At 29.4% G+C, this 26,866-nt stretch overlaps 1 protein-coding gene across 1 annotated transcript; it reads left to right on the top strand.

Moving 5' to 3' along the window:
* On the top strand, positions 1-26,866 carry mthl15 (methuselah-like 15). The gene is made up of 8 exons (XM_065501856.1): positions 1-134; positions 3,401-4,381; positions 14,746-14,930; positions 15,015-15,270; positions 15,444-15,522; positions 22,254-22,432; positions 22,516-22,902; positions 22,967-26,866. The coding sequence occupies exons 2-8, from the start codon at positions 3,421-3,423 to the stop codon at positions 23,125-23,127; spliced, it is 2,208 nt and encodes a 735-aa protein (XP_065357928.1). The 5' UTR covers positions 1-134; positions 3,401-3,420; the 3' UTR covers positions 23,128-26,866.

The following is a 26,866-nucleotide window of genomic DNA, read 5'->3' as shown; positions in this document are numbered from 1 at the left end:
ATTTGATCGAATATTATTTACTCGTGTATAAAATGTGCTGTGCTAAAAAATAACGATCGTATACAAAATAATAAAAAGCAAATACAATAGTTTTTAATAAAATAAATAAAACAGGAAAAAAGTTACTAAAAGAGGTATAGAATTTAATTAAAGTTTCCTGTATTTTTAAATAATAAGCGATACATTGACTACTTGCTTAACTGCTGGGAAGTGTTTGGAAGGGAATCGCAGACTTTGTACGTGTGCATCTAGAGTTCAGTGAATTCTAAGGTGGATCATAGCAAAGAATATAAATCATGATTTATATTCTTTGATCATAGTCCGATTAATCGCAAGTCGTTTTCTCTCTACATTGGACCAAATTCTGGTTTATGCTTTTCCCATCTTGTAATGAGAAACATTGTACATTCTGAAACTTGTTATTTATGTCCAAAATTTTGAATTTTTACAGTACCAGTCTCTCGAAATTTGTTTATAATGTTTGCTACAAAGCAACACGACCGATATTGCCGCTGTAGCCAAGTTAAACTGATTTTTATTTTCGTGAGCAGATTTAGTGCTGTCAAAATAATGAAAATTATGAAATATATGAGAGCTAAAATATATTAAACAAAAAAGTATCAAAAACATTAACTATTATAAATATATTAACAATCAAGTGATTTTAACCAAATAAATTGATCTGTTTTTATGATATATTTAAAAGTGGCACCACTGAATATGTATTTGAACAACATATTCAGTGGTTATGTTGCCGCCGTTTTTAAAATAATTAAGTGGTTGACAATTATTGCTAGCGGCATTTGTAGTCATGTTGTAGGTAACCTGCAGTCGTGAATGTGTTTAATGAATAATTGTGCCTTCGAAGTGTTCTTACGTGTTGGCAGCTATTTAAATTGTGATCATTCAAAAAATAAAAATTTCCCAGCCAGAACAAAATCTATCGGTCAAATGGGCGAAAACTAGATATTCCTCAATTTTCTCTAATCGTTTTTCTGTTCTTGAAAACAGTAAGGAATTTCCAACTCTAACTGGTGCTTCAAATACCAGTAACAAAAATTATGAACATAAAATTTGCTTTATTAAATTTGAATACTCATTTTGACACTATGGCGATTATGACTTTAAATTTAATGCCAAATTTCAATATAATTGCAAACCAAGAATGATAGAAAAATAGATTACGCATTGCGCATGTTTCTTATTTTTTAAAAAAAATACATGTTCAATGTACTACGTCACATCAGCAATAAAATTTTCAATATTTTATTATTTTGAAAATAAAAATTGTTAAAAAATATATAAAAACCTGAAAAAATGTTGTAAAAAATTTAAAAAGTGTATATATTGCAAACATGAAATGCATTGTAAAAAATTGCAATAGCACCAACAACTCTATGGCGTACGAAATGATTTTTTTTATTTTCCACGGAACCACCCATTCAATAGCAATTGTTAAGTTTTTATGGTCGTAGAAACCGGATTAAAAAACACGGTATATTTGTGAATACGTTTTCACTGTTTATGTTTTACTTTTTTTTTTTCAAGTACAAATCTGATGTGACGTACATGCGCAAAACGAAAAAATTTTTAAATACTGAATGCGTAATCTATTTTTCTATCATTCTTGATTGCAAACTATAGTCGAATTCAATTAAGTCTTGAATATTTTAATTCAGAAGCGTTCAAGATTTTTTAATTTTCTAATATTCAGAAAAATCGCCCAATCATTCGTGGTGACTTTAATGCTAAAGCTACCAGATGAGACAAAACCACATATAATCCTAGTCTTCATGCTTAAATACAAAAGAAAGCTAATTTTGAATAAGCAGTTTTATACTACATGCCTGGTCATAGTGGAATTATTAATCAATGAAATTGCTGACAGACTGGCAAGAGTGGCACCTAAAAGTCATTAAATGGTCAATGAAAGATGCACTCAAAACGATCGAATCTATGTCTAGATAAGAATAAGAATGGGGAATATAATATAATTAAATCCTTGAAGGGATGATGTGACTAACAAGTCTTGGTTTCATGACTTGACATTTGACAATAATGGAATTGAAGTTATTGGTATTAGACTTGTCAACATAATACTCAATGCGCGTTTCTTTTGTGCTGGCACCATTTCAAGAATGGGAGTATTACCTTCTGGATTATGTGACACTTGCAATGTTCATGAAGATGCTTCTCACTTACTATTCAATTACCAGCAATATACTATTGAGAGAAATTCATTACCTACAATTCTCAATTACAACAACCCAGCGGTAAAAATACACATTACGTAAGCGCTTATCTAAGCAATATTTCGTAGCAGTCATTGGTGATTCTTTCGCTTATTTTCCCACTTAGATTTAACATAAAAGTGTCATAGGCTGTATAATCGGTGTGCTCTCGCTTAGAATGTAAGCCACAATATCAGTAGGTGTCACTACTATTTAATTTACATTAAAAGCGGAGTTCTAAGCGAACTTGATGATATGCCTATAAAGACTTGCAAATTATAATGTAATAAATGTAGATTACAATTCTATTTGCATTTGCAAGTTAAGGTATAGTACCATGCATACTGATTTCGTAATTGAAAGAATACTTATGTATATTTCCATACATAAATTTCTGGAGGAAAAACCTTCCATTTTCATTTAATTTATTTTTAATTTTTCGGCACTAAAATCAACACCTTCACTTACAGGATAAATATAAATTTTATCAATTTTGTTTTTCATGTATAAACAAGAAAGAAAAGGTATTTATTTTTAGTGTATTTTAGTGAAAAATAAAAAACAAAAAAAATTAAATAGCTGCTGACTATCCGCTTAAATCGTAATCGAAGTTATAATTAGTGCATGATGTGTTGGATTACGCACAGATTATACTCTAAGTACTTAGATTGCTCGCTTAGAATATCATCCTGACGTTATCGATTATTATCTGGGTACTTTGTTTCATTTACCGCTGGGAAGTTAACTAACTGACTTTATATTTGGGTATGGAGTTTAGAATATTTCCATCATCTTACATTTCGTTCAATTATGGATTTACAAACATGGAACATACAATTTATCATCAAGATAATTTTTCATATTTATTCAATTATACGAATATCACATATTCATCCATTGGATATACATTACTAAATATTATATCAAATTTTATGATTGAAAGTATCTTAAAAAACTTACAAACAAAAAAGTATAATTTTCATCAAGGAGAAATCTCCTATACTTTTTAATTCTTGAAGAGGAATTAGGTAATTTCTCAATCCCAAACAAATTGTAGAAAATTGAGTAAAGTGTTGAACTTAGCCTTGCTTAAAATTCAATTTATTAAGACCTCTTTTAGTAATTTTTTTCATAAAATCATTTTGTTTATATTATTTGTGTGTGAACAGAGAGTTTTGCTACGGAATCAATGTTATTCGCCGTATTTTGCGTGTTGTTTATAAACGGTGGCATACAAAGTATAACAGCTGGAGCACCTGAACGCTCGACGGTGCCATTATGTTGCCCTGCCACCGGTTGGAAATTAGCCAGAATATCACGAGGTTTATTTCGTTACGACGACTATACTTGTATTCCGCCAAAGGCGGTTAGCATGCCAGAAACACTTGATGTTGAGATTGTACCATTTCAAAAGAGTTCGCCTGTCTTCGGATACGGTATACTGGAACCAAAATATCATCCACAGATCAATTCCACCATACCAATGTGCGAGGGTAAAAGCTTTGTGGAATATACAATAGATGGAGACTTTGAAATTCCGCCAATATCATCATGTCTTATGGGGGTGGCTGAGGATCGTGTGGCAGCTATTTCCTGCGTTTCAGATTACAGCGACAAGAAGCAGCCAATAAGTTTTATACACAAATGCTGCCCCAACAACTACACATATGATAGTAGTCAGCGCAAATGTGTGAAGGCTCCTGCAAATTATCATTTATATAGAAAATTGTTTAAAAACTATGCGATTTTCCATGCAAATTCTCTGGCCTGCCCACGCAATAAAGTTTTGGTTGAATATCAATTAAATGATTTTAAATTTTCCATTGATAATGGTCAATTATTTTTGAGAAGTTTAAATAAGAAATTTGACTTTTCGGAGTATTGTATAGAGGCGGTGGCACAAAATGATGGCGGAGATAACTTATTACAGCCCTCAAACATGTTAAGGCGAGAACAACAGTTTCTTATACGTACTTGTGATGATATACTGACAGTATGCCGTCGCATCCCATGCATTAGGAGATGCTGCAATGATGGTGAAATGTTTACAAAGGGAAATGCTACCTCATACTGCCGACGTGATGAATCTGATACAACTTATCACAGTTTCGAAAGTCTGGAGATTAGTGGGAATTTTTCTAAACCACCAGGTAGGTAAATACTTATTAAATATTTAAATCATTATTATTATTATATGTTATACTTTTAGTTTAGTTAGTTTAATTCTTATTGATTCATCTGCATTTGAATTGTTATTGAAATGATTTAAAATCTGTATAAAAATGTGTATAAAGAAAACATATTTATCTCTATTTATATGCATGTTTAATGTTTACCTTAAAACACCACAACTACTCACTAAAAACAAATATGTATTTAGCTACGCGAGAATTAGTTGAAAAAGTGATTCTCAAACTTTTTCTCACAAAATATTGTACTTGTGACACGTGTCGAAGGTACACGACTTTAATAACTTAAACTCGAATACTCCTTGGCTACGTCAAATTGGCCAGAGTCCGATTATCCCGGACCAGTTGTCAGATTTATTTCCAAAAAAATATGATTCTGTCTTACTGTATAGCGTCATTAGTTTTAAAGATAATTTAAACCATTTTTTATATTACCTTAAAATACTTTCTGCTCTTTCAGTTGAGTAGAGTCACATTATTGAATATATCATGAATTTGGATTTTATCTACAAAATGTACAAATTTGTGGTTGTATGGAAAAACTAGATAACTTCATTTTTCGAAAACACTAGAATAACGTTTTAAACATATTTCACTAATTATTTAATATGAATTTATGTTGTTATGCATGCGCATTAAACAAAACATAATTTTAAATAATGTTGAAGATTTCTGGATCCGTTGAACTCATTTTTGGACATAAAACATATAGTGTGAAATGAATTTGACTCTGATTGTTTATTTGCTATTATAAAATTGTTTATTGAAACCGAATCTATCTGTAATATATTTACAGAATATATGTATATTGTTTTATTATAAGAGAAAAATCTGTCACGTACGGTATGTCATGTACGATATTAAATTTTATTTATTATAAAATCATCCAAAGATTGTTTTTATTTAAATTGACGGATTGTAAAGGAAAACTATTTGGTTTAGTGTAAGAAATTAAAAGAAATCATAACGCCGCTCACGATTCGCAAATTTTCTCATATTTCTACATGTACCTCAAAATTACTTCCGTTTTATGTCACGTACGATATACCCTTATTTCGCTCGATATTTTGGACAACAATGTTTCGAAAGAACTTTTTATTATTTTAAAATATAGTACCCTCTGAATGGAACATAAACACCAAATTATTTTTCAGATACTCTTATTTTTGCAAAATCTATTTCACTCTATTTGCTTACAAGTATCACGTACGATGATATGGAATTGCCCATATGTCACATCTGCTGTTTTTATATTCTTATTGATCATTGGCAATTATTGTATGACATTTTGTAAGGATAATTATAAAATATTTAGTAAAAACAGTGGTAAAATTGTGCGAGCAAAAAAAATGCAACTCTACGGAAATTTACTTAATTTTTAAAAAAATAAGTATAAAAAATTGCTAAAGTATAACAATGTTGCATTACCATCATTTACTATTAATACAAACAAATTTAAGGACATTCAAATTCAAAAGGATAAACATTTTATCCAAAAAACGCCATACTCCTATTCCGTTATAAAAATTTAGATATAATTAAGAATTTTGTTATGATTAGAGTGCCGAAATAATTTTGATGGCTAGTTTTGAATTGGATTTTATTGAAATAAAACTAAAATGTTAGACATTGAAGTAATCAAGGCTGTGTTACCTGTTCCTATATTTGATGCTACCCAAACGAACTCATGTGGACATTTATGACCATTGCAGCCTATTGCTAGCACAATTTTACCAATGTTTTTACTAAAAATTTTATAATTATCCTTACGTAAAAAAATATTGGACAAAATGTCATACAATAATTGCCAATGATCAATAAGAATATAAAATCAGCAGATGTGGACAATTGGATACCTTTTTGAGCAAAATCAGTGCTGTTGAAAATCACATAGCATATCGTTGCATTTTTTATGCTCGCTGCTGTATACAATCTCCTTGTCAACAACAAACCAAAAAAGAATTATTTAAAAATCATGGCTGACTCCAAAGTTATATGGATTTGAATTTAAAAATTTTAATAAGGTAATAAAAGTACTTTTTTTCTTTTTAAGTTATCTAAAAAATTTCTAGGAAGATGTATTAGGAATTTACACTTTTTGAAAAGCTAACTTCACACTAAATATTTTAAATGAAAACAAATTTGAAAATTGTTGATACCGAGGGGACCAGGTCCATCCAAATAACGCCTATTTTTTATGTAAAATTCAATTTTAGGGCAAAAATTCTCAAATCGCATAGTCGATATCAAAATATAGTAACCCTTTTTAGATGGTCAAATATGTTCTTAATTATTTTGTAAAGAGTTCCGATAACCCCGGCCCTGGTATGGATATTATATCCAAAAAACTAAAAAATCCCATTTTTGGGATTTTTTAAAAATTTTTTTGGACTTGCGGGATTCCCGATTACACATTTCAAAATTTATTTCTATTTTCAATGGAAAAATCTATATAACTGTGAAATTTCATTAAAATATATTCATAAATAAAAATTTTATTTCAATTTGAAAAATTTGTATCTTTGAAAAACTCTTTTCAATCGGACTAAGGGTTTAGAAGTTACAGATTTACTTCTCTCTTTTTTTTCTCATACCACTGTGCAGCGCTGTATCTTTACGACAAGTGTCAAGTGGGAAAATATATATTTTTAAATTTGGGCCTCCAATGATCTTGCGGAAGTGAGAAGCAAGCTGAAATATTTCAACAATATATACGAGTAATGGAGGAAAGATGTCAAGGAAGATGGACCAAGATTTGATGGCAGATTACTGCTGGAATCTTTGTCGGGATCATAAGCCGGTTGATTTTGTTTAGATTTTCTGTAGATTAATTATCCAGAACATATCGAGCCCATAGCGCCAAATTATCGTAAGCGACATTTTCAAAATTTTTTTTTATTGCAAAAATTTAAATTTTATGGACCGACTGATGTTTTAGTGTTCTCAGAATATCAATATTGTTAATAACTTCAAAATTATAGGGGGTAAGATTTTATCGTAAGTCAATGTTTACATTTTACGGTAAACGAATTTTATCGTAAGCGACACATAGTAGTTAGAAAAAAAAGAGGGAAATAAATGTGTAACTTCTAAATGGTTAGATTGGTTTGAATGAAATTTCACATACGCAAAGAAGAAGTGTTCCCGAGTTTAAGTTCTGAACGTGGACCTCATTTGCCCACCAGGGCAGCGACCAAGGATCCTCAAAGTAGGACACCTCGGGTATATTACATTTTTAAAATTATCCAATTTCTTCGTTTGTGTTCCGATTTCAAAAAAATTACACACATAAAATCTTTTCATCGAGTGCTACAAAAGACGTAGTCGTAGCTATCAATTGGCTCTTATAGCTTAGGAGATATTCGCATTGAAAATAAAATTTTCAAAATTTTTACCCAACCTACTCCAGTTTTTTGATAACATCGTATCCAAATATTTTCCGATTTTCTCCAGTTTTCCTTCATTGAACTAACAACATACGTATGTGTCAAATAAGGAAAGAACTTTTTAAAAATAATGACTAAGTCCAAAGTTATATGAGTTTGAATTTAAAAAAATTTTAAAAAGCCGATTTTTCGCTAATTTTTTGGGAAAAAAGAACTTTTTTTCTTTTTAAGTTATCGCAAAAAATTTCTAAGAGGATGTATAAGGAATTTATACTTTCGGAAAGCTAAGTTTTTATAAAATATTTTGAATGAAAAAAAAATTAAAAATGTTTGTTATCGAGGGGACCAGGTCCATTCAAAAAACACCTATTTTTGAATTCTCAAATCACATATTCGATATCAAAATATTATAACCGATTTTAGATGGCCCAATATGCTTCTAATTATTTTGTAAAGGATTCCGATAACTCCGATATTATAGCCAAAAAACTAAAAATTTCCATTTTTGGGATTTTTCAACACTTTTTTGGGAATTGCGGGATTGCTGATAATAACATTCAAAATTCGTTTTTATTTTTCCATTTTAAATAGAAAATTTACATAACTGTGAAATTTCATTAAAAACTATTCATAAATAAATATTTTATTTCAATTCGAAAAATTTGTATCTATGCAAAAATTCAATAAAAAATATTTTTTGTCATATTTTTCAATAAAGTATTTCATGAATTTTTAATTGTCAAAAGTTATAAATATTTTTGAAAAATAGACAAATAGCTTGAACGAAATTATAATATATAGCATCATAAAATTTTTAATTCTATGTATAAATTTCAAAAAAATCGAAAAAACCTTCTCCTGTAAAATTTGTGTTTTGTCGCTTACGATAATTTGGCGCTAAGGGCTCGATATGTACTTTAAGTGTCGTTCGTCAAATATTAGGCGAATAATACAAAAAAATTTTCAAATTATGCAAATATTAAATGTCACTATATCTTTGTGACTAAGCCACTAGAAAAATACTAATGACGCCATCGCAAACCGGTTTCCAGGGTTTTTTTTATTTGCATATTGTTACACCACTTTAGTGTGGGATGGTACAAATAATGTAATGATGTTTGTAATGCTAAAAATATTAGTCCAACATACACCTTAAAATAAACCAATCGACTCCGAATAATTTTCCGAGAGAACAACGCATTTTCTTCGTTGAACAATATTTGAAAATTAATTTTTGCATTTTCATGGTCAAAAAAACAAATTAAATTAAAAAGTTGTATAAATCAGATTTATGAAATAATTTGAAAACCTCTGAAGAACTCTAGTCTAGAACCAATCTAGTTCTAAATAAGAACACAGAGAAACTCGATTCGTTGTGATAACAGAATTTGTAGCCAATCGCATAATTCAGTTCTAATGACAGCATTTTCTTATATTGAAATTCATTCAATATATGCAGTTTGTTTCTGTGTAGTTACAACAAAAGTTGTAACAAAATTACAAATTAAAGAATAATTGGGGTATTCACACGGTCTGCTATTAGTCATATTGTCATAATGTCCTAATATATTATAATAGTTGTTGTTGTGTTTTAATTAAAAAGTATTATTTTATGACAAAACAATAAACCTAGTTCAAATAGTTTTATTAGTTTAGAACTTTTTTGTTTGAAACAACAAAAATTTGATTAAACTATCATAATATATTAGGACATTATGACATATGACCAAATAGTAGACCGTGTGAATACCCCGAATATTTTCGAACTTCAAAATATTTTTTAGTAATTCTTATTTTTTATTTAGTATTTCGATTTGTTTTTATTCTCATATCACGAAATGATGGAAAGTTCGGAAAATCCAATGCGGATTGCAGAGCGTGTAAAAGAAATCTACAAAGTAATAATGTTAACATTTAATGTTGATAACTGTAAATATTGGTAACGCTGATCAACGATGATTTACTGTATTCATGCATAAAAATAGAGTTGATCACCCTATACAAACGATTTGGAATCACTATTAGTTAACACATTTTTTAATTTTATTTAAAGTGATCAAATCATCTACTTAGACATTTTGTGTATTTCTAAAGGGTGCTCCAAATTCAGGTATCGTTTTGAAATGAACAAACGTTAATTTATTTTCTAACTCACATTACACAGTAATACAAAAACTAATGAAGTAGAAATACCTGATAAGTGATACTATTTTTCTGATAGGTTTTGTTGAGTACAACAAGAATCTCTTTTTGAAATTTGCCAAACACCCCCAAAATCTTGAGTTTCAGGTAAAATAGTAAAAATAAGTTGATATTCTATCAATTAAATTTTCCATGATCTTGTGGTCGGTTTCTGAGCGTATTTGACGAATGGATCGGACGATATTTGCTTTATTAGTTTGGAGCGCTTCTGGGTTATCCGCAGAATGTCCAAAATTTAGAGAACAAGACCCCCATTGTGGGTCAACTTACTATGGTCTTATATACGTCGTTGCAAAGGTCTTTAAAATATCTATCATTAGATATCCTATTGTCTATATTAATGACTTAGTAATCCAGATATAGGTCAAAAATAGTTAAAAAAAAATCGAGGTTGTCTTGGTTTTTTCCCCATATCTCAGCCTATTTCTATTTTATTCTATTTTTAAATTAACCCTAAGCTATCTTTTGTTGTGTCTTATTTCTGACTTTCTGGTTGAATTTTACGTTTTGGTGTATTCAGGAACTTATAGTAAAATTTCACGGATAATATTCTGCGGAACATTTTAACCCCTTAAATCCCTGTTTTAATGGTGTTTTTTGCTCTTTTTTAAAAGAAGGACAAAAAAGACCCCTGCCTTGACGATTCAGAGGGATAACGTATTCTACAAAAATGTTCTTCGTAACATTTTACACAAAGTTGCTAAACATATTTTATAGCTAAAATGTAAGGATCACAATGGTTCCTTATGCCGATTAACAATAAGAATGTGGTAGAGTTGTGAAAATGTAACCCCCCCTCAAATGAAATTCAAATGTAAACTTTCAATTTATTGGTCGGACTTTGTAATTTTGGAAAAAATTTGATTTTGTTGTATAGTGTAATCAATAGCTTGATGGGAAATTTTTAAAAAGTTACCTCTATTTAAACCACCCTTTATTTTTGTAGAAATTTGCTCATTTCATAAAAAAACAAAAAAATATTCTGTGTAAACAAAAACAAACACAACAACAACAATATATTAACAAATTTATCTGTTATTTAAATACGTATCAATAGTATTGATTCAAATATTTCAACTCTATAACAAACACTACTGTATATTTGAGTATGTGTTTGTACATATACAGTGGAAGCCACATAATTAAGTATTGCTAATTTTATTTTTAAATTTTAAAAAGAAATCACTACGACCTTTTCACTTTTATAATAACATTTAATTTACATATATGTAGGCCTTTTCCATAAAATCGGTTTTAAAAATCGAATCATATTATCAGGAGATTTCCCAAACATTAAACAAATTCACATTTAAATATAAGATTATACTAGCAAACAATTAAATTTGCAATAAAATTTAAAATATGTAATCTTTGATTTTCTTTCTTAACCTTAAATTGAGTTTATATTTGAAGCATTTGTATTCGAGAGAGTCTTGAATTCCTCTTGGTATTAAAATAAATGTCAAGCAAATCGAGTCAAAAATTCTATAAAGTGATAATCATAATGTAATCATATTATATGTGTATCACAAAATTGTATAATAAGTCTGTAAGAAAAAATACGAAAGAAAATAGTCTTGTTTTCTTTTAAAAATTGAAAAATAAAATATGTTGAACTAAAATTATTACGAATTATTTAAGTTTTTTAAGATAATGAAAATCATAAAATCGATTAAAATTTAAAACTTTTCGGTTCGGTTCTGAAAAAATAGGTCGGACTCCAATATTTTTCAATATCTTCAGAAAATAATATAATTTAATGGTGTTTACTCACTTTCAAATGCCCATAGTATATGGGCGAATGTTTTAATAATATTGCCACCACTGTACATAAATATTATTGTACATGTGTTTGCTGCTAATTGTTAAAATCTTCATTTATTTAGTTTAGAAACGTCATCATATCAACCGGCTAAATGTGCGTTCGCTTTAAAAATTCATTTGAAATAAATTTAACGCTTTCACGATGGATTTAAAATAATTTATGATTGTTTATTTATTTGATTATGTTCAAGAGCAAGAATAATAAAAAATCCTTATACTAAAATATAAAAGTAAAATGTTTGTCTTGTTGCCGTCACGTCACGTCACATTAAATTAAATTTGTAAGGGAAACCCCCATAAATTAAAATTTGATTTTTATGCGGCAACCAATTTTATAATAAAGCTATTGTGTTTTTTCAGATTACATAAGATGAGAAACAAATTAGTATTTTAAAACCTGTTATTAATTACATATACAGAGAAAATTCTATTATTAATATTTCATACGAAATAATCTTTCACAAAACTTAATAAAATGAATTTTACTTCTTAACAAGCTTTTAAATAAAATTATTCAACAATTAATCAAATAATTTAGATAAATAGCGACATCTGGTAATTTAAGACCACAGCCATGAATCAGAAATAATATTAAATATTTTAGTTATTAGAATAGTTTATGATTATATTGAAATATTTTGGTCCATTGTTATAAAATTTAATATAATCAGTCTCATTTCCGCATCTCTATTATGCGGTATTGAACCAAAGTTCAAGTTAATAAAATACTTGGAGAGTAACGTTACAGAATAACTGATTCAACATTGATCAGCCTAAACTCTTGAATTCCCGGGAATATTTTTTTTGACTAATGCAATGGTTTTTGTCTAGTATATTCCATATATATAAAAATCTTGGCATCATTTTTAATTTTGTATATATCCGAGGTGCCTCACTTTGGGGCATTGTGTCTCAGCGTCACCCAGCTGGTATAAGCCCAAATTCAAAAATTAAACTTATCAACACCTCCTGTATATCCATGGGAATTATTAAAATCGGTCTATTATTTTGGAAGATACAGATTTATTTCCACTTTTTTTCTCAGTTCCCCCACTGTGCACTGGGCCGATTTCGTGCAAACTTCACGTTTCCACAGTTAAGGGTGACATCAAAGTGTACACATGTTTTTATATATATAGATTTCTAGTTTCATTATAAGTCCGATTTGAAAATTTTGTTTCAATATCTCAAGTAGTTTTCATTTTATATAGTTTCTTGTTTCTCCTATAAACTTATGAAAAGTTATTTTGCATTTTAGGTGACGATATATATATTATAATTATCGATTTCGAATCAACATTTTATACAGATAAGTTATATGTATGCAAAAATCAATTATGTGAATATCGGTTCATAACTCGGGTATAACTCCTAATATCGTACAAATATATACATCAGGATAAAGTTTAACACATTTTGGATTTATGTATACAACTTCATATTGTGAATCCATAATTGACCATACTTCCTATATAAGGTCCTCTTTCGAGAATCAATTTAACACACATAAATCTCTTAAAATTATCGTTATTGATAAAGTCTGAAATCCTGTATTATGTAGCTCTTATCTATTATTAATTTTAATACAAAACTAATTTGTGTTAAACACAAATTGGCTATAACATATTAGGTTCACTTCATATTAACGCGTATAAATATTTTATAGACATATATCGACAGATACTCCGAAAGTCAACAAGTTATACAATTTATATACCCTTTTTATACTCTATTATTTTATTTGTGTTGAATAACGAATGTAGATCATCAATTATATACTCACTGTGTCTCGTTCGCTAACATAAGTGTATATTTTATTAAAAACATATGTTTTTATTACGAGCATTTTAACTTGAATATTTATATAGTTAAAAACTGTGCCGTAATAAGGAAGGTAGGAAGCAACAACGGGATAGAAATAACTTTCAACAGATAGTTACGTTATTCCATGTCATAAAAAAGTACGTTCCAATTCGTTTATTTTTTAATTTGTCTGTTTTGTTTTAACAATTCCGGCAACAAAGTAAGGGATTAAATGCTAGAAATATAAACTAAAGTTTTGATTATGGAAATTACTATTATAATTAATATCCTAACTACTTATTTATATTGTTTGCACAACATTTTATCATTTTTTTTTTCGCACAATTATTATAAACAGTTAATAAAATTATTAATTTACTAAAGCTTTTATTACCCATTCAGACAACTACAATCATAAATAAATAAAAGAATTAGAATATTAAATACTCGAATTGCTAATGATTTGCATCAACCATAAAGGTTCGGTCGGTCATACATGGCAAATGGTTAACAACAGTTGTTTGCACAGAGAAATCAAATACAGTTTATATTTGTTGGACTTAGTATTTGTTTGCTAAAATTTATATTTCAAAATTGTTGTGGATAAATATAAAAAAAAACTGTTACATGCCTGAGGGTCGTTAAAAAATATTGGCAACAATAAACATTATTCAGCTCTCGTATTCGAGAAGGAACTATTAACGTGAAATAATTAAAGGAATTAAATAACGTGAAATAATCAGAAATTCATATAATTGATTGCAATATTTATTGACCATATTCCTTTGTTCAAATTGCCAAATGTAATTGTGAAGTATTATAATATGATAATAAAGTTAGGTTAGATAGGAACGTATTAAATAAATAATAAAGAATAATTGAATCTCATAGTGATAATTTGAGTATTTAGGTTTCCAATTGTTTTGAAAAATATTTCCAAACAATTTTCCGTTTTGTGATTTGTATTTGCTACAGTGTAAAAAATAACATTACCATTATTAATAAATCAGCTCTATAATTTTTAAAACAACCCTCGATTTAGCAACATTTCACGCCATGGTGTGAAAAACATTTAAAAACAATTTACATTTATTGTTATTTTCTTTACAGTTTTTGGAATTTTACGCAGCTTAGATTGTCTCAAATATCGTTTAGATCCGGATGCTTATGCCGACGAAGCCCACACGATTAGCGAACGTGATGGATCTCTGTATGTGATGGCCTCCAAGAAATACTACACAAATGCACAATATTGCGTTGAGAAAATACGCAACGCCTCGTGGGCCGATCAAAAGGTAATTTGACCAGTATGTCCATTTGATACTGAGATTTCTTAACAACAAAAAAATCAATGTTTTACGATAAAACTCTTAAATTAGTTGTACACATTTCTTTGCTTCGATTCAAAAGTGGTTGGCAACGATCGAATACGCTTTAAGGTCTACACCATTGGTCTATTGATTTCATGTTCATTTTATGCCATCACGCTATTGGTCTATTTGTGTATAGCGCGATTGCGTAATTTACCGGGAAAGATATTGATCTGTTTGGTGAGCAGTTTGTTTACGGCATATTTGGGAATAGCCTTGGGTCAATTGATGCCAACGCCAAATGACACTATATGTTTTTCATCAGGTGAGTGTAGAAATTATTGCATTTTAAATATTTTTAAAGTTTTTTCAACTAAATATTTTTAATACATAATAATATGTATTCAATATTCATGCGTATAATCATACATACATTCATATTGCATTGTTATTTTTAAATAAATTTAATCAATTCGATTTTATTTATATTTTTCATAGGTTTCTTTATTTACTTTTGTTTGATGGCGGCGTTTTCTTGGATGAATGTCATGTGTTTCGATATCTGGCAGACATTTGGGTAAGTTAACTAGTCTGTCGACAGCTAATCTGTGTGCCTACAGTGGCTCCTTATCACCTAACTGGTTACTTGATTAGCTGACTACACTACAGATTACATATACACACTAAAGTGACAATTGACATTTTGCTAGATTACATGGGATGCATAAAATAACCAATTGACTTCTCTATGCACCACCAAGAGCACATACGTGTCAAATGACCCGAAACGTAGAAATTGGAGTCAGCTAGTGATAAGACATTTGTGACAATTACTGTATCTATAAGATACATTGACTACCTGTAAAACTGCTGGGACATACAAACAAATATAGATTAATTTATATTTATTTAAAGAAATACAATAATGATAAACTAATAAAGCCATACATTTCTCTGATTCCAAAAACACGAATGCATTCACATTATTTTAATACAGAATACGAGTATACGTTATTTTGAGTGAAGATGTCATCGGATATCATAGCTAGGCTTCTATAGTTATGCATTAAACACATTGCAGACAGCAGACTTCACAAACACACGAATTCAAATGCTGCCGGCTGAAGTTGCAGTCGTGCGACAGCTTCAAAGTAAACAGCTGATTTATAATTCAGTGTTGTCCTTTAATTTTTTACTTTAATAAAAAATAACCGTACAAAATTCCAAATTAATAAAGATTTAAACAATTATTTTGAATAAAAATATACATATATGTAGTAATAATTTATGTACCTTTTATTAATTTATTTTAATATGGTTATCAGAAACTTCTCTTAATTAAGTAAACAAAATATATATTTTTTAAGCACTAATTTGATTTACATTTTTTATTATATTAGTAACACTATTTCTGTTTTGCAGTTGACAAAAATAGAAATTAGCCTAATTGGGTAGCAGCAACAAAAGAAGTCGTGTCGCCGTGAAGTTGTGCTGTCGTGAAAAGAATCGTCTTCATGTATAAACGTGTGTATTTTATTTTTGACAGATTGAAGTCGGAAGCCTGCTGTCTTCAATGCGTTTAATGCATTAAGCGATTATTTCTGGGCTGCTGCGAAATGAAGTAGTGGAAGGCCTTATTGCCCCATTCCATAGTCATATATTTTTTACACACGGTGTCCTAGCCAGCCAAGGCCTTCTGCTTCACCTTCTTCAACAGGCCTGGTAGTAGGCCTTCTTTAACAGGCCTGTTATCAGGACTTTTGTAAATTATTTGAATAACAGTCACAAGTTTTTTTTTTTAATAATCGCCTTTAGAAATGGAACATACTAAAAAAACCATGAAAACTTTAATAATAACCATGTAAAAAATTAACACTATGCACAACAGCTTTGTCAAAGAATTTAAGCAAAACAATTTTATGTTTACTTCTTTTTATACCCTTCACCTTCGTTAGAAGTTTGTCATTCCGTTTGTAATTTCTACATATTTCATTGCCGACCCTATAAAGTACACATATTCTGGATCCTTATAGATAGCGGAGTCGATTAAGCCATGTCCGTCTGTCTGTTGAAATCAACTTTCCGAAGCCCCCAAATAACTTACATACACGATTCATACATCAATATCTCCGGAATTCTTCCGGCTCTGTTGCTATTTAAAATCGATAAAATCGGTCACAAATGGCTGAGGACAACCTTTTTGCCCTACATTTGGATTACTAAGTCATTAATATAGACAATATAGATATTTCAAAGACCTTTGCAATGACGTATATAAGTTGGACCTACAATGGGTCAAAATCTGAAAAAATATTTTTTAACAGGAATTTTTTTTTCACCAAGATTTTTTTTTTGCATTTGTTGTTTTGTCTTTGGAATATGATTTTTTTGTAACGGCATCCATAAGGTCATACTGAGAAGGCAAGCGAGCATGAGTACTGGATCTAAAAAAAGGTCTTACAGAAGGCCTCAAAAAGTTCGCCGCTGGGTAGCTTTAAATATAATAATGTTTAATGTGTTGTATAACTTGCAAAAAAAATCAAAACTTTTTGATCTTCCGCACAACCAAGACAACTTCATACAATCACGTGTACACCGCTCGCAACGTGTTTGGTCAGCATATCGATTACGAACAAATACATCTCTTTTATAAATGAGACATCAGCGCAAAACTGGTGTAACCCATAATTACAATTATCAATATAAAAGTGGTGTAAGCTACTTTTTGGTATTCAAAAGCAGAGGGAGCTGAAAAAATTGGTGTGGCACAGAGCATAATATAACAAAGTAATGTAGCAAAAGTGGTGTAAGCTGAATATACAACTAAGTAAATTGTTTGGGGTTACACCACTTTTGCGCTGATAGCCTCAAATATATAATAGAAAATTGTACAATTTCTTTATTTTAATGATTTGGCTCAAGGATCCAATTGCTCATTACGAAAGCATTGCGAATTAATGCGTTTACCATTTCTGGCTCCTGGTGTCTACTACACCAGCTCTAATTTAAAACTGGTACACGCTGTTTCGCACAGATCTGAGAGAAAAATTTTTAATGACTGTCGCATAGATCCTGCTGAATTTGACCGATGGCCTAAGTTATATTCACTTTAAGTTCATCGATTGATTGCGACTTATTGGCCGTAATATCCGGGAGAAATAGCTATTCCTTCAAATCGTTTATGGCTTTCGCGGTGTGGCACTTAGAGCTGTCCTCTTGGATCCAGGTGTCGTCCAAGTTCATATCATTTAATTCGGTGCAAAAGAAATTGCATTCAACAATGTGCACTGACACCTTCGCTATTTATGGTTCGAATTAAGTTCTACATTACTGTATATTTTATTTCAATACAATATTACTATCCCCTACTTTGTGGTAAATCCGGTATAAAATTGCTAAATAGATATTAAAATGGTGAAATATTATTCACAGTCTCATTGATAAATGTTAATTTAATTAATATTTTTTTGATAAAAAAATAAACAAAAGCATACTTACTGCCACACATTGTTTAGGCACCGCAGAAACATAAATGAGTCGAATTATTACCACTGCCAGGCATACTATCACATGGTTCATTTTGCGCTTGATATATTTATCTAATTTTAGTATGTCATTTAATTAATTTTATGTGAAAAAAAAACAAAATAACAAATGTAGTCAGTCAGTCACTCCCCTGTGGTCAGAGTATGAAAAATTCTCCAGACCAACAAAAAAAAAAAAAAAACCATTCACAAATAATAACACCTATTTGTTGTTTCTTTTTTCTAGTTTTAGTTCATTTCTTTTATTCATTTAATAATCAGAAAATAAACGCACATTCAAAGGGACCTCCACTGGCGAATTTGTTTTTAAACCATTAAATTTATTATGACGTACATATTTAATTTCATTTTAATATTTTTATATCAATAAACATTTTTATATCAATAAATTGTAATGTGTAATTCCTATTCCAACTACTTAGTTGTGAATTATTTTTTATACGGAAAATATTAACGACTCTTATTGTTTGCATTCAATGATGATGGATGTCATAAAACAACAAAAAAATATTTGCCCTCAGAAATAAATGTTCACTTAAGCCAAATTAATGACATTTTCGTGGGTATAATAATTGTCAATTAACGATGAAAGTCGATATTTAATAGCGTGTTATTTATATTATTTTTACATTAAATATATGTACATACATATATTTATTAATATTCTTACTACATTCATCCAAAAACTAATATAAAACATTAAGGTGGTACTTACTTTTTTTCAAGCACATAAATTCTTTTAATTTCCTTCTCTACTTAATAGAAGGAGTGGCAAGCAACAAATTGCATATTACGAAATTATTTGTTAAGAATGTATTGGAGTGAGAAAAGTAAACTATGTCAAGGTGTGTGATTGTTATGTAGATGTGTCAGTTGATTAAGAATTAATCGGACAACATTAGAATTTCTATTATCAATAATTAGGAAAGAAAGAATGTAAAGACTTTAGAAATAACAAATCCATTCAAAACAAAAAAAAAACTCATCCTTAGTATTATTAACATTGAAATTTAACAAAAAGTTAAAAAAATATAAAAAATCATACGACAAAACATATCCCAGCGGGAAAAATATGCAGTAAATGCCTCATTTTACAGACACAAGAACTTCTAGCTGCATGGCAAAATCATTGCTGTTAGAGGACTATGGGAAGGTCTACTTATGATGGGCTGCAAGCAATTTATTGTTGTAATTTTGTAAGGAGAGTTAATCAAAGAGATGCAGAGTATTATACTTTTTGATATAGACTATTTTCATTTACTCACTTGTTGTTATAAGGGGATTCATTCATATCTAAGAGCAGACAGAGTGGAATGAGTATAGGATCTTTTAGAATGTGTAAGTATGCCTTTTAGTAGGCCTACAAACTGAAGTCCTATCATTTTTTCTCACTGGGATTGGATTCTATAACACATACTAATATATTGTTGGATAAGCGCAATTCTTCTTTTTTTATGTATAGAACAATTATAATACTCTACTGTTTTCATTGGAATATCGGTGACCATAAATAATAAATAAATACAGAGCAAATCCAACTCCGAAAATCATTCTAACGATCATACATTCCCTAAAATGTCTGGTATCTACACAAACTTAAAGGCACATAAGTTTTATGTAGAAATAAATCACGCGAGATTTGTAAAAAACAGTTTTGAATACTGAGTACCCAAATACTCAATACTTTCACTTATTTTACTCTTGCGATATTTTTTATGTTTTTAAAATCTTTAATTCATGAGAAATTAGTTTGAAATTACACAGGTCAATTTGGAACTACCTTTACATTTTTTTTACTGGGCTTATATACCCAAGTCACACATCGTATATACAAATACATACCACATAAAATATTAACCACCCTAATACATTTCTAACAAAAATGACTTTACTTCCTTGTAAAATATCACTATTTGATAACAATGCAACAAGTGTCAATAATCATTAACAGCTAATATTTTAAGAAAACAAGTAGAATTTTTTATTCAGGATAAATGGGAGGGTGTATAACGAACAAATACCGTCAACAAGTGTGTAATTACCAGGGAAATCGAAATCATATGGATATCAGTTCCAACTAACAATAATATGACAAATGTTATTATTTAAAATCCACCTATCTTGATAAAAACAAATAAGGGAGCTATATTGCCGAATAGCTCCCTTACTTGTTACATTGCTATGTGCCGAATCTTATTTTTACAGCATATTTTATGCGCATACAATACTTTTTTAGAATATATTTAAGGTTTCCCTGGTTATCAACAATATACATATGGGCAATTCCACGAGAATGACAACCACGACTGAAAAACCAAAAATCCTTAAAACTTGTTTTTTAAGATGGTTTAAATAAGAGAACACTACAATTTTACTATGTAATAGTATTTAGAGCTTATTACAACATTTTAAGGGCAAAAATAATAGTTTAAACTGAGTATATTTAATTTCTTAATTTAACTGGTATGTTTAGGCTAAGATTACTGAGGAAACTAAGCTCCCAATTAGCATGTAGTATGAAATGAATTTGACTCTGATTGTTTTTTTGCTATTATCAAATTGTTTATTGAAACCGAATATATATTTTCTATTTATTATACCCCTCACCTTCGTGAGAAGGATATACATATATTAGTTTGTCATTCCGTTTGTAATTTCCACAATATAATTTTCTGACCCTTTAAAGTATTCTGGATCCTTATAGATAGCGGAGTCGATTAAGCCATGTCCGTCTGTCTGTCTGTTGAAATCTACTTTCCGAAACTCTCAAATAACTTGCACGATTCATCCATCAATATCTAAGGAATTCTCGGAAGGAAGCTCGGTTGCTTTTTAAAATGGAGAAAATCGGTCCACAAATGGCTGAGATATGAGGAAAAATCAGGACAACCTCGATTTTGAATTATTTAAACTTATATCTGGATTACTAAGTCATTAATATAGACAATATGGATATCTTATGATAGATATTTCAAAGACATTCGCAACGACGTATATAAGACCATAGTAAGTTGGACCTACAAAAGGTCAAAATCGGAAAAAATATTTTTTTAACCCGAATTTTTTTTCACCAAAAGTTTTTTTTCCCTAAATGTTAAAAAAAAAATTAAAAAAACAATCGAAACATTTTTTTCCAAAAAATTAAAAAAACAACATTGGAAAAAAAAATAAATTTTGTTTACCTAAAAATACTCTCATATTGCTCTATATTTTGGACAACAATATTTCGAAAGATAAAATATAGTACTCTCTGAATGGAACATAAAGACCAAATAATTTTTTAGATACTCTTATATTTGCAATATCTATTTCACTCTATAGGGGTACAAATATCACGTACGATGATATCAAATTGCCCATATGGGGAATTTCATATCAAGTGAACCAACATTTGAAATCGATGTTCTATTGGATAATAATTCAGAGAAAATTTTTCAACAAAATCTCTCTGAACTCTCTGAATTTGACATTTTGGCCAAACCAGTGTGTTTTCTCATACTTAATACCTATTCTTCTTAGCAAAATGTATCCCAAATAATTTGGATAGCTTTTTCGATTTCAAAAGTTGGTTCACTTGACATGAAATCCCCCATATGTATGTATGTTCTGTTAAATGGTTTAAACGAATATTTGTAATAAGAGTAGTAGTTTAATTAATTGATAGCATGTGACAGCAATATTTTATACTAAAAAAAATTTGTTATCATTTATGTATTTAAATTTTTTATTAATTATTTGTTAAATTAACTAATACTTTTTTCAGATCAGCTAAAAAGAAGCATGGATTTAAAAAGAATCAAACTAAACGATTTCTGTTGTACTCTTTGTACGGATGGGGTCTACCAACGCTGATAACAGCTATAACGGTAACTCTAACAAAAACTGAGGTTTTAAGCGAAAATATTCGACCAAATTTTGGACATGGAAGATGTTGGTTTACATGTATGTTGATATAAATATAAAGAAAATGTTCACCATTGAAAAATAGCTATATATAATATATTCAAAATCTCAACTCTTTGCAGATGATTCTCCCGGTTCGGCAAATCTATTATTTTTCTCCGGTCCGATTGGCTTATTGTTTCTCATCAATTTCATTCTATTCATTTTAACACTGCGCTATTGCAATCGTGTTAAGCGTGAAATCTTTCGCATGCAAAGTTCGAATAATGAGAAACCTGTTCTGCGAAGGCGTTTCTTTGTGGACAAGGCCAGATTTGCCATGAATACGAAACTATTCGTAGTAATGGGCATAACATGGTTCTTAGAACTCTTGAGTATTTTATTTTACGATCACAAAAAGATTTTCTTTTGGGCCATCAGTGATTCGTTTAATGTTTTACTCGGAGTGTTTGTCTTCTTTATATTCGTATTTAAGAAACGAGTTTGGCATTCGGTTCTGGAGAAGTTTGGTGAGCATTTTTTTAATTCAAAATCTATTTAAAATTTTTGTAATAATAATTAACATTTTACTAGGTTTGCGAACGAGCGAATCATTGAAGAATGGTCCAGCCGGAACTGGTGCTACTCATTCCACTTATACTCAAAATAATATATCGATGACACGCCTGAATGTAATCGAGGGCCACACTACCCTATTAAGCCCAAATGCTGCACGCCGTATGCCGACTATGTAGACTGAGAGGAGTTTACATTTCTATAGTGCTTTTGTAAATACTTTTTATTACTGTATATTATTTTTCTTCTTTTTATTAATTTTTCATTTATGTGCCATTATTATTTATTTTTGTCTCACATTCGATATTTTTCCTTATTTCATGAAATCATTGCATCATTTAACATTGAGAACAGTGAGATTCCAATCAGAAAGTATTTATGTATTTAAGTTTATTGTTTTGTTAAACATATTTAATTATATGAAAGTAATTACTACTCTATTTTAATATTTCTGAAAACGTTAGACTATTAAAATTTAACAATTCAAAACATTATTAGAGATTTACATGGTATCCTATCATATCATAATGTAGAACATTATTTCACAATTCACGGCTCGGATTATCCGACTCTTAGCAGTTAGTTACGACAGAACAATAAACATAGCAATAACAACATATTTAAACCATTGTGAAATATTAGCACATTATGGCAATATGACATGATAGGATACCTTATGAATCCACTAAATATTTCGAAAACGTCTTTTCTATTCAGTAGATAATAAGTAATATACATATACTTTCAATTGCGTTTGGGGATACTAACTAATCCTTAAATTTCTTCAAAGATCTTTACTTGATATCGGCTTTTATATTAATTTTCTATGGGGTCCAAATGTTATTGATTTTCTTAAACCAGCCAGTACTTAGGAATATCTCAACAATATAGATCATAAAAGAACACATAGGAAGATAACTTAGTAGGCGTTATTTTAAAGCAATACAAGAACATACATTTTTTCCCTGATCATATGATTTACCTTTTTTCTAGAATGCACGAAACCTTAATCGTAAAACGAAAATAAAATCTTGTTTGTCTGCTTCTTGACCGCAATGGAGAAGACGAATGTGCCTATGGGTGAGAGTAGTATTTAACTATATTGCTAACATTGGAGCAAAGTCACCATTGGAGTTATATTACTTATATATTCAAGATTCGTTGATTTCAAAAAAGAATTACGATTGAAATAACCGAACTTTAGTCAGCCTGTCATTAAGATTGAATTATATTTAAGGAAAGTAATGACAATAAAGTGGATTAAATTTTGTTTTTTAAAGCTGTATTTCGAATTACACATTTTGTGAATGTTGATCGATTAAAATACATTGGACAACCAAAAAGCAGGCAAAAGTCTATGAAGATTACTTATTCGAAAGACATTGTTACACGTAGTTTAATTTAATTTTTAAAAATTCCCGAGAATGGAAAAAATCCCAGAAAACCACTGGTAAATAGTTCATCTCCTGATTACTTGATTAAGACACGAAAAGTATTAGTCAGTGTTTTCACTGATTCGGACTGCACTAATATTTATTTTAAATTTTTAAATTAAACACTTAAGGCCTTATTCATAAACAATTTTTGAATTTGAACAACGTTTTAAAATCAAATTTTGTATGGAAATTTAGCATGAAAACATTGTTTAAATTTAATTTTTTTTTTATGAATATGGGGGTTAAAATATAATTGTAGCGACATACGATTATATTTTAACTGTATAGTGGCCCTAAAGATCAATCTCTGGCATTTACTTTCCAAGTATAATTTCATTAAAATTATGTCCACGACTACGCTGTAGATAGTTCATACGGAAGGACCAATTTTCAATTACTCTTTCTAGCATTGCTACCGGAATGTCATGAATTACGCTAGTAATGTTGGCTTCCAATTCTTGAATTGTAGCTGACTTATCAACAAAGACTTTTGACTTCACATAACCCCAAAGAACAAATCCACATGATCTAGACCGCCAGCTACTACTATTCAAGACTTGGAAGCCAACATCCAAATTTGTTATTGTACTTCTTTTAAAAATCAATAACAAATCCTCAAAATAATTTATGCAAATTTTATTTTAGAAAGAAAATAAGTCAATATCCTAACGGTTCAGCAAATTTAAGGTTACAAAGTAAATTGTATGTCAAATGATGAAATATAAAGAATTGACTTTTGCCATTTATTTAGTTCAAAATTGGAAATTTGAATGAATAAAACAAGTGAAGGTAAAGACTTTATCATGACTCTATTTTGTTTTTGCAAATATTTTTGGTAATGGATGTTCTAATATTTTTCTAAAAACATCCAGTACAGTTGTTTGGCAATATCAAGAATTTTAAATGAGTTTGAAAAAAGGAACTTAATTTTTTTTTATATTTCTCACCCCATTAACACGAAGTCTGGTTATGCCTTTTTGTATGAAAACTGTCAGTATAACTTTTAGTTAACACATAACCAGACTTCGTGTTACTGGGGGTCAGAGGTTTAAAAATATTTATATTATTTTGGCATATTTATTAAGAACTGGCTTCAATAATAAGAAATTTTAGAATGAGTAGAATTAATCTGTATTCTAAACTCTACACGCCCGATCATAAAACGTGGGCAGATTTCAATGAATATAACAATGTTCTATTCATTGAAATCTGTCTATATGTTTGAACAAATTGTACAAAGTTTTTCTAACACGAGATGGTCAATTTTGATACCCTGTATCACAATTTGTATTCTAAAAGGGTGGTCATAAATTTAATTTTCTTAAATCCAGTGCAATTTTTTAATAAATCGCAAAAAACCATTTATGATCCGAATGAGGTGAAATTTAAAATATATATTGTCCTTGAGAAGAATATATGAAAAAACGTCAACATTTTTCAAGGAGGGCAAGATTTGTGGAGCTTCTGGAGAGTGAATACAGGATTTTTATATAAGTTTTTGATATTGGAGAAAACCTTAAGACTTAAGACTAAGATTGATATTGTTTTTAAAAAATTTGATACCCGATGTGAACTTTGATATGACTGGTCCCCATTACCCCTAGGAAGCTGAACAACTGTAAATCAACTCGAAAACAACTCAGCTCCAACCATGTGAAATTTCGGAACAATATCTCCAATACGGAATTATTTAAAAAAAAAAACATTCTTAAACCACTATGCCTCATTGGGCAATCGAAAATTCAGATTTATAACTTTTTTTTTACGATTGACCCTTTCGAAAAACTTAAACAATCTGTTGCTCTGCGATTTTAAAAATGTATAAAAGAGCCCAACATCATATTCCATTATTATTTCTCAAAATTCTACTTTAAATTGGCATCAATAAAAAATTGTGTTTTTAAACCAATTGAAAGTAATTCCTTAAGTTAAATTTGACCACCTTGTATCCCCAAAAATTAAAGATAGAAGAATTTAAATATAATGAATCTGATTATAAGTAAATCCCCCACAATTTTACTAGAGTGAGATTATTATGCTTTTATTGTTTCACAATAAGTTTTATACATATGGATGGATGCTTCATTTGACAAATTAATTAACACTATTTTCAGACTATTTTGGATTTTAATATCACCTATCAACTATTTGTATTCCAAATAAAGTAAATTTAAAACTACTAAAGGTATTTACAGATGACAATACTGAGTGTATATTTTTCAAATTAAAAATATTAAATCCAATCGGTTTGTCAAGAAATCATTTTGAAAAATACATTTCTTGTTTACATGGTAGTTTCAAAACATGATACAATAATTATAGAAGGTAGAATCACTAGGGAGAGTTTTCAATATTTAGCCCTATAACGTAAAACTTTGATTTTGATTTTTTTCATATTTTCTTTTGTTTGACGTTACAAGAATTGTATAATTGAGAATTTATTTCCTACTGAGTATACCTTATATTGTTGTGTCATGGATTC

This window comes from Calliphora vicina, chromosome 2 (assembly GCF_958450345.1).
Source record: "Calliphora vicina chromosome 2, idCalVici1.1, whole genome shotgun sequence".
Taxonomy (NCBI): Eukaryota; Metazoa; Arthropoda; class Insecta; order Diptera; family Calliphoridae; genus Calliphora; species Calliphora vicina.
This window is presented reverse-complemented; position numbering and strand designations above follow the sequence as displayed.

Bases quoted from the DNA above. Each gene is read 5' to 3' on its own strand.
- mthl15 (XM_065501856.1), top strand. From the start codon at position 3,421: ATGTTATTCGCCGTATTTTGCGTGTTGTTTATAAACGGTGGCATACAA. The intron at 4,382-14,745 runs GTAGGTAAATAC...TTTTCTTTACAG, and splicing joins GAATTTTTCTAAACCACCAG to TTTTTGGAATTTTACGCAGC. The intron at 22,433-22,515 runs GTATGTTGATAT...AACTCTTTGCAG, and splicing joins TGGAAGATGTTGGTTTACAT to ATGATTCTCCCGGTTCGGCA.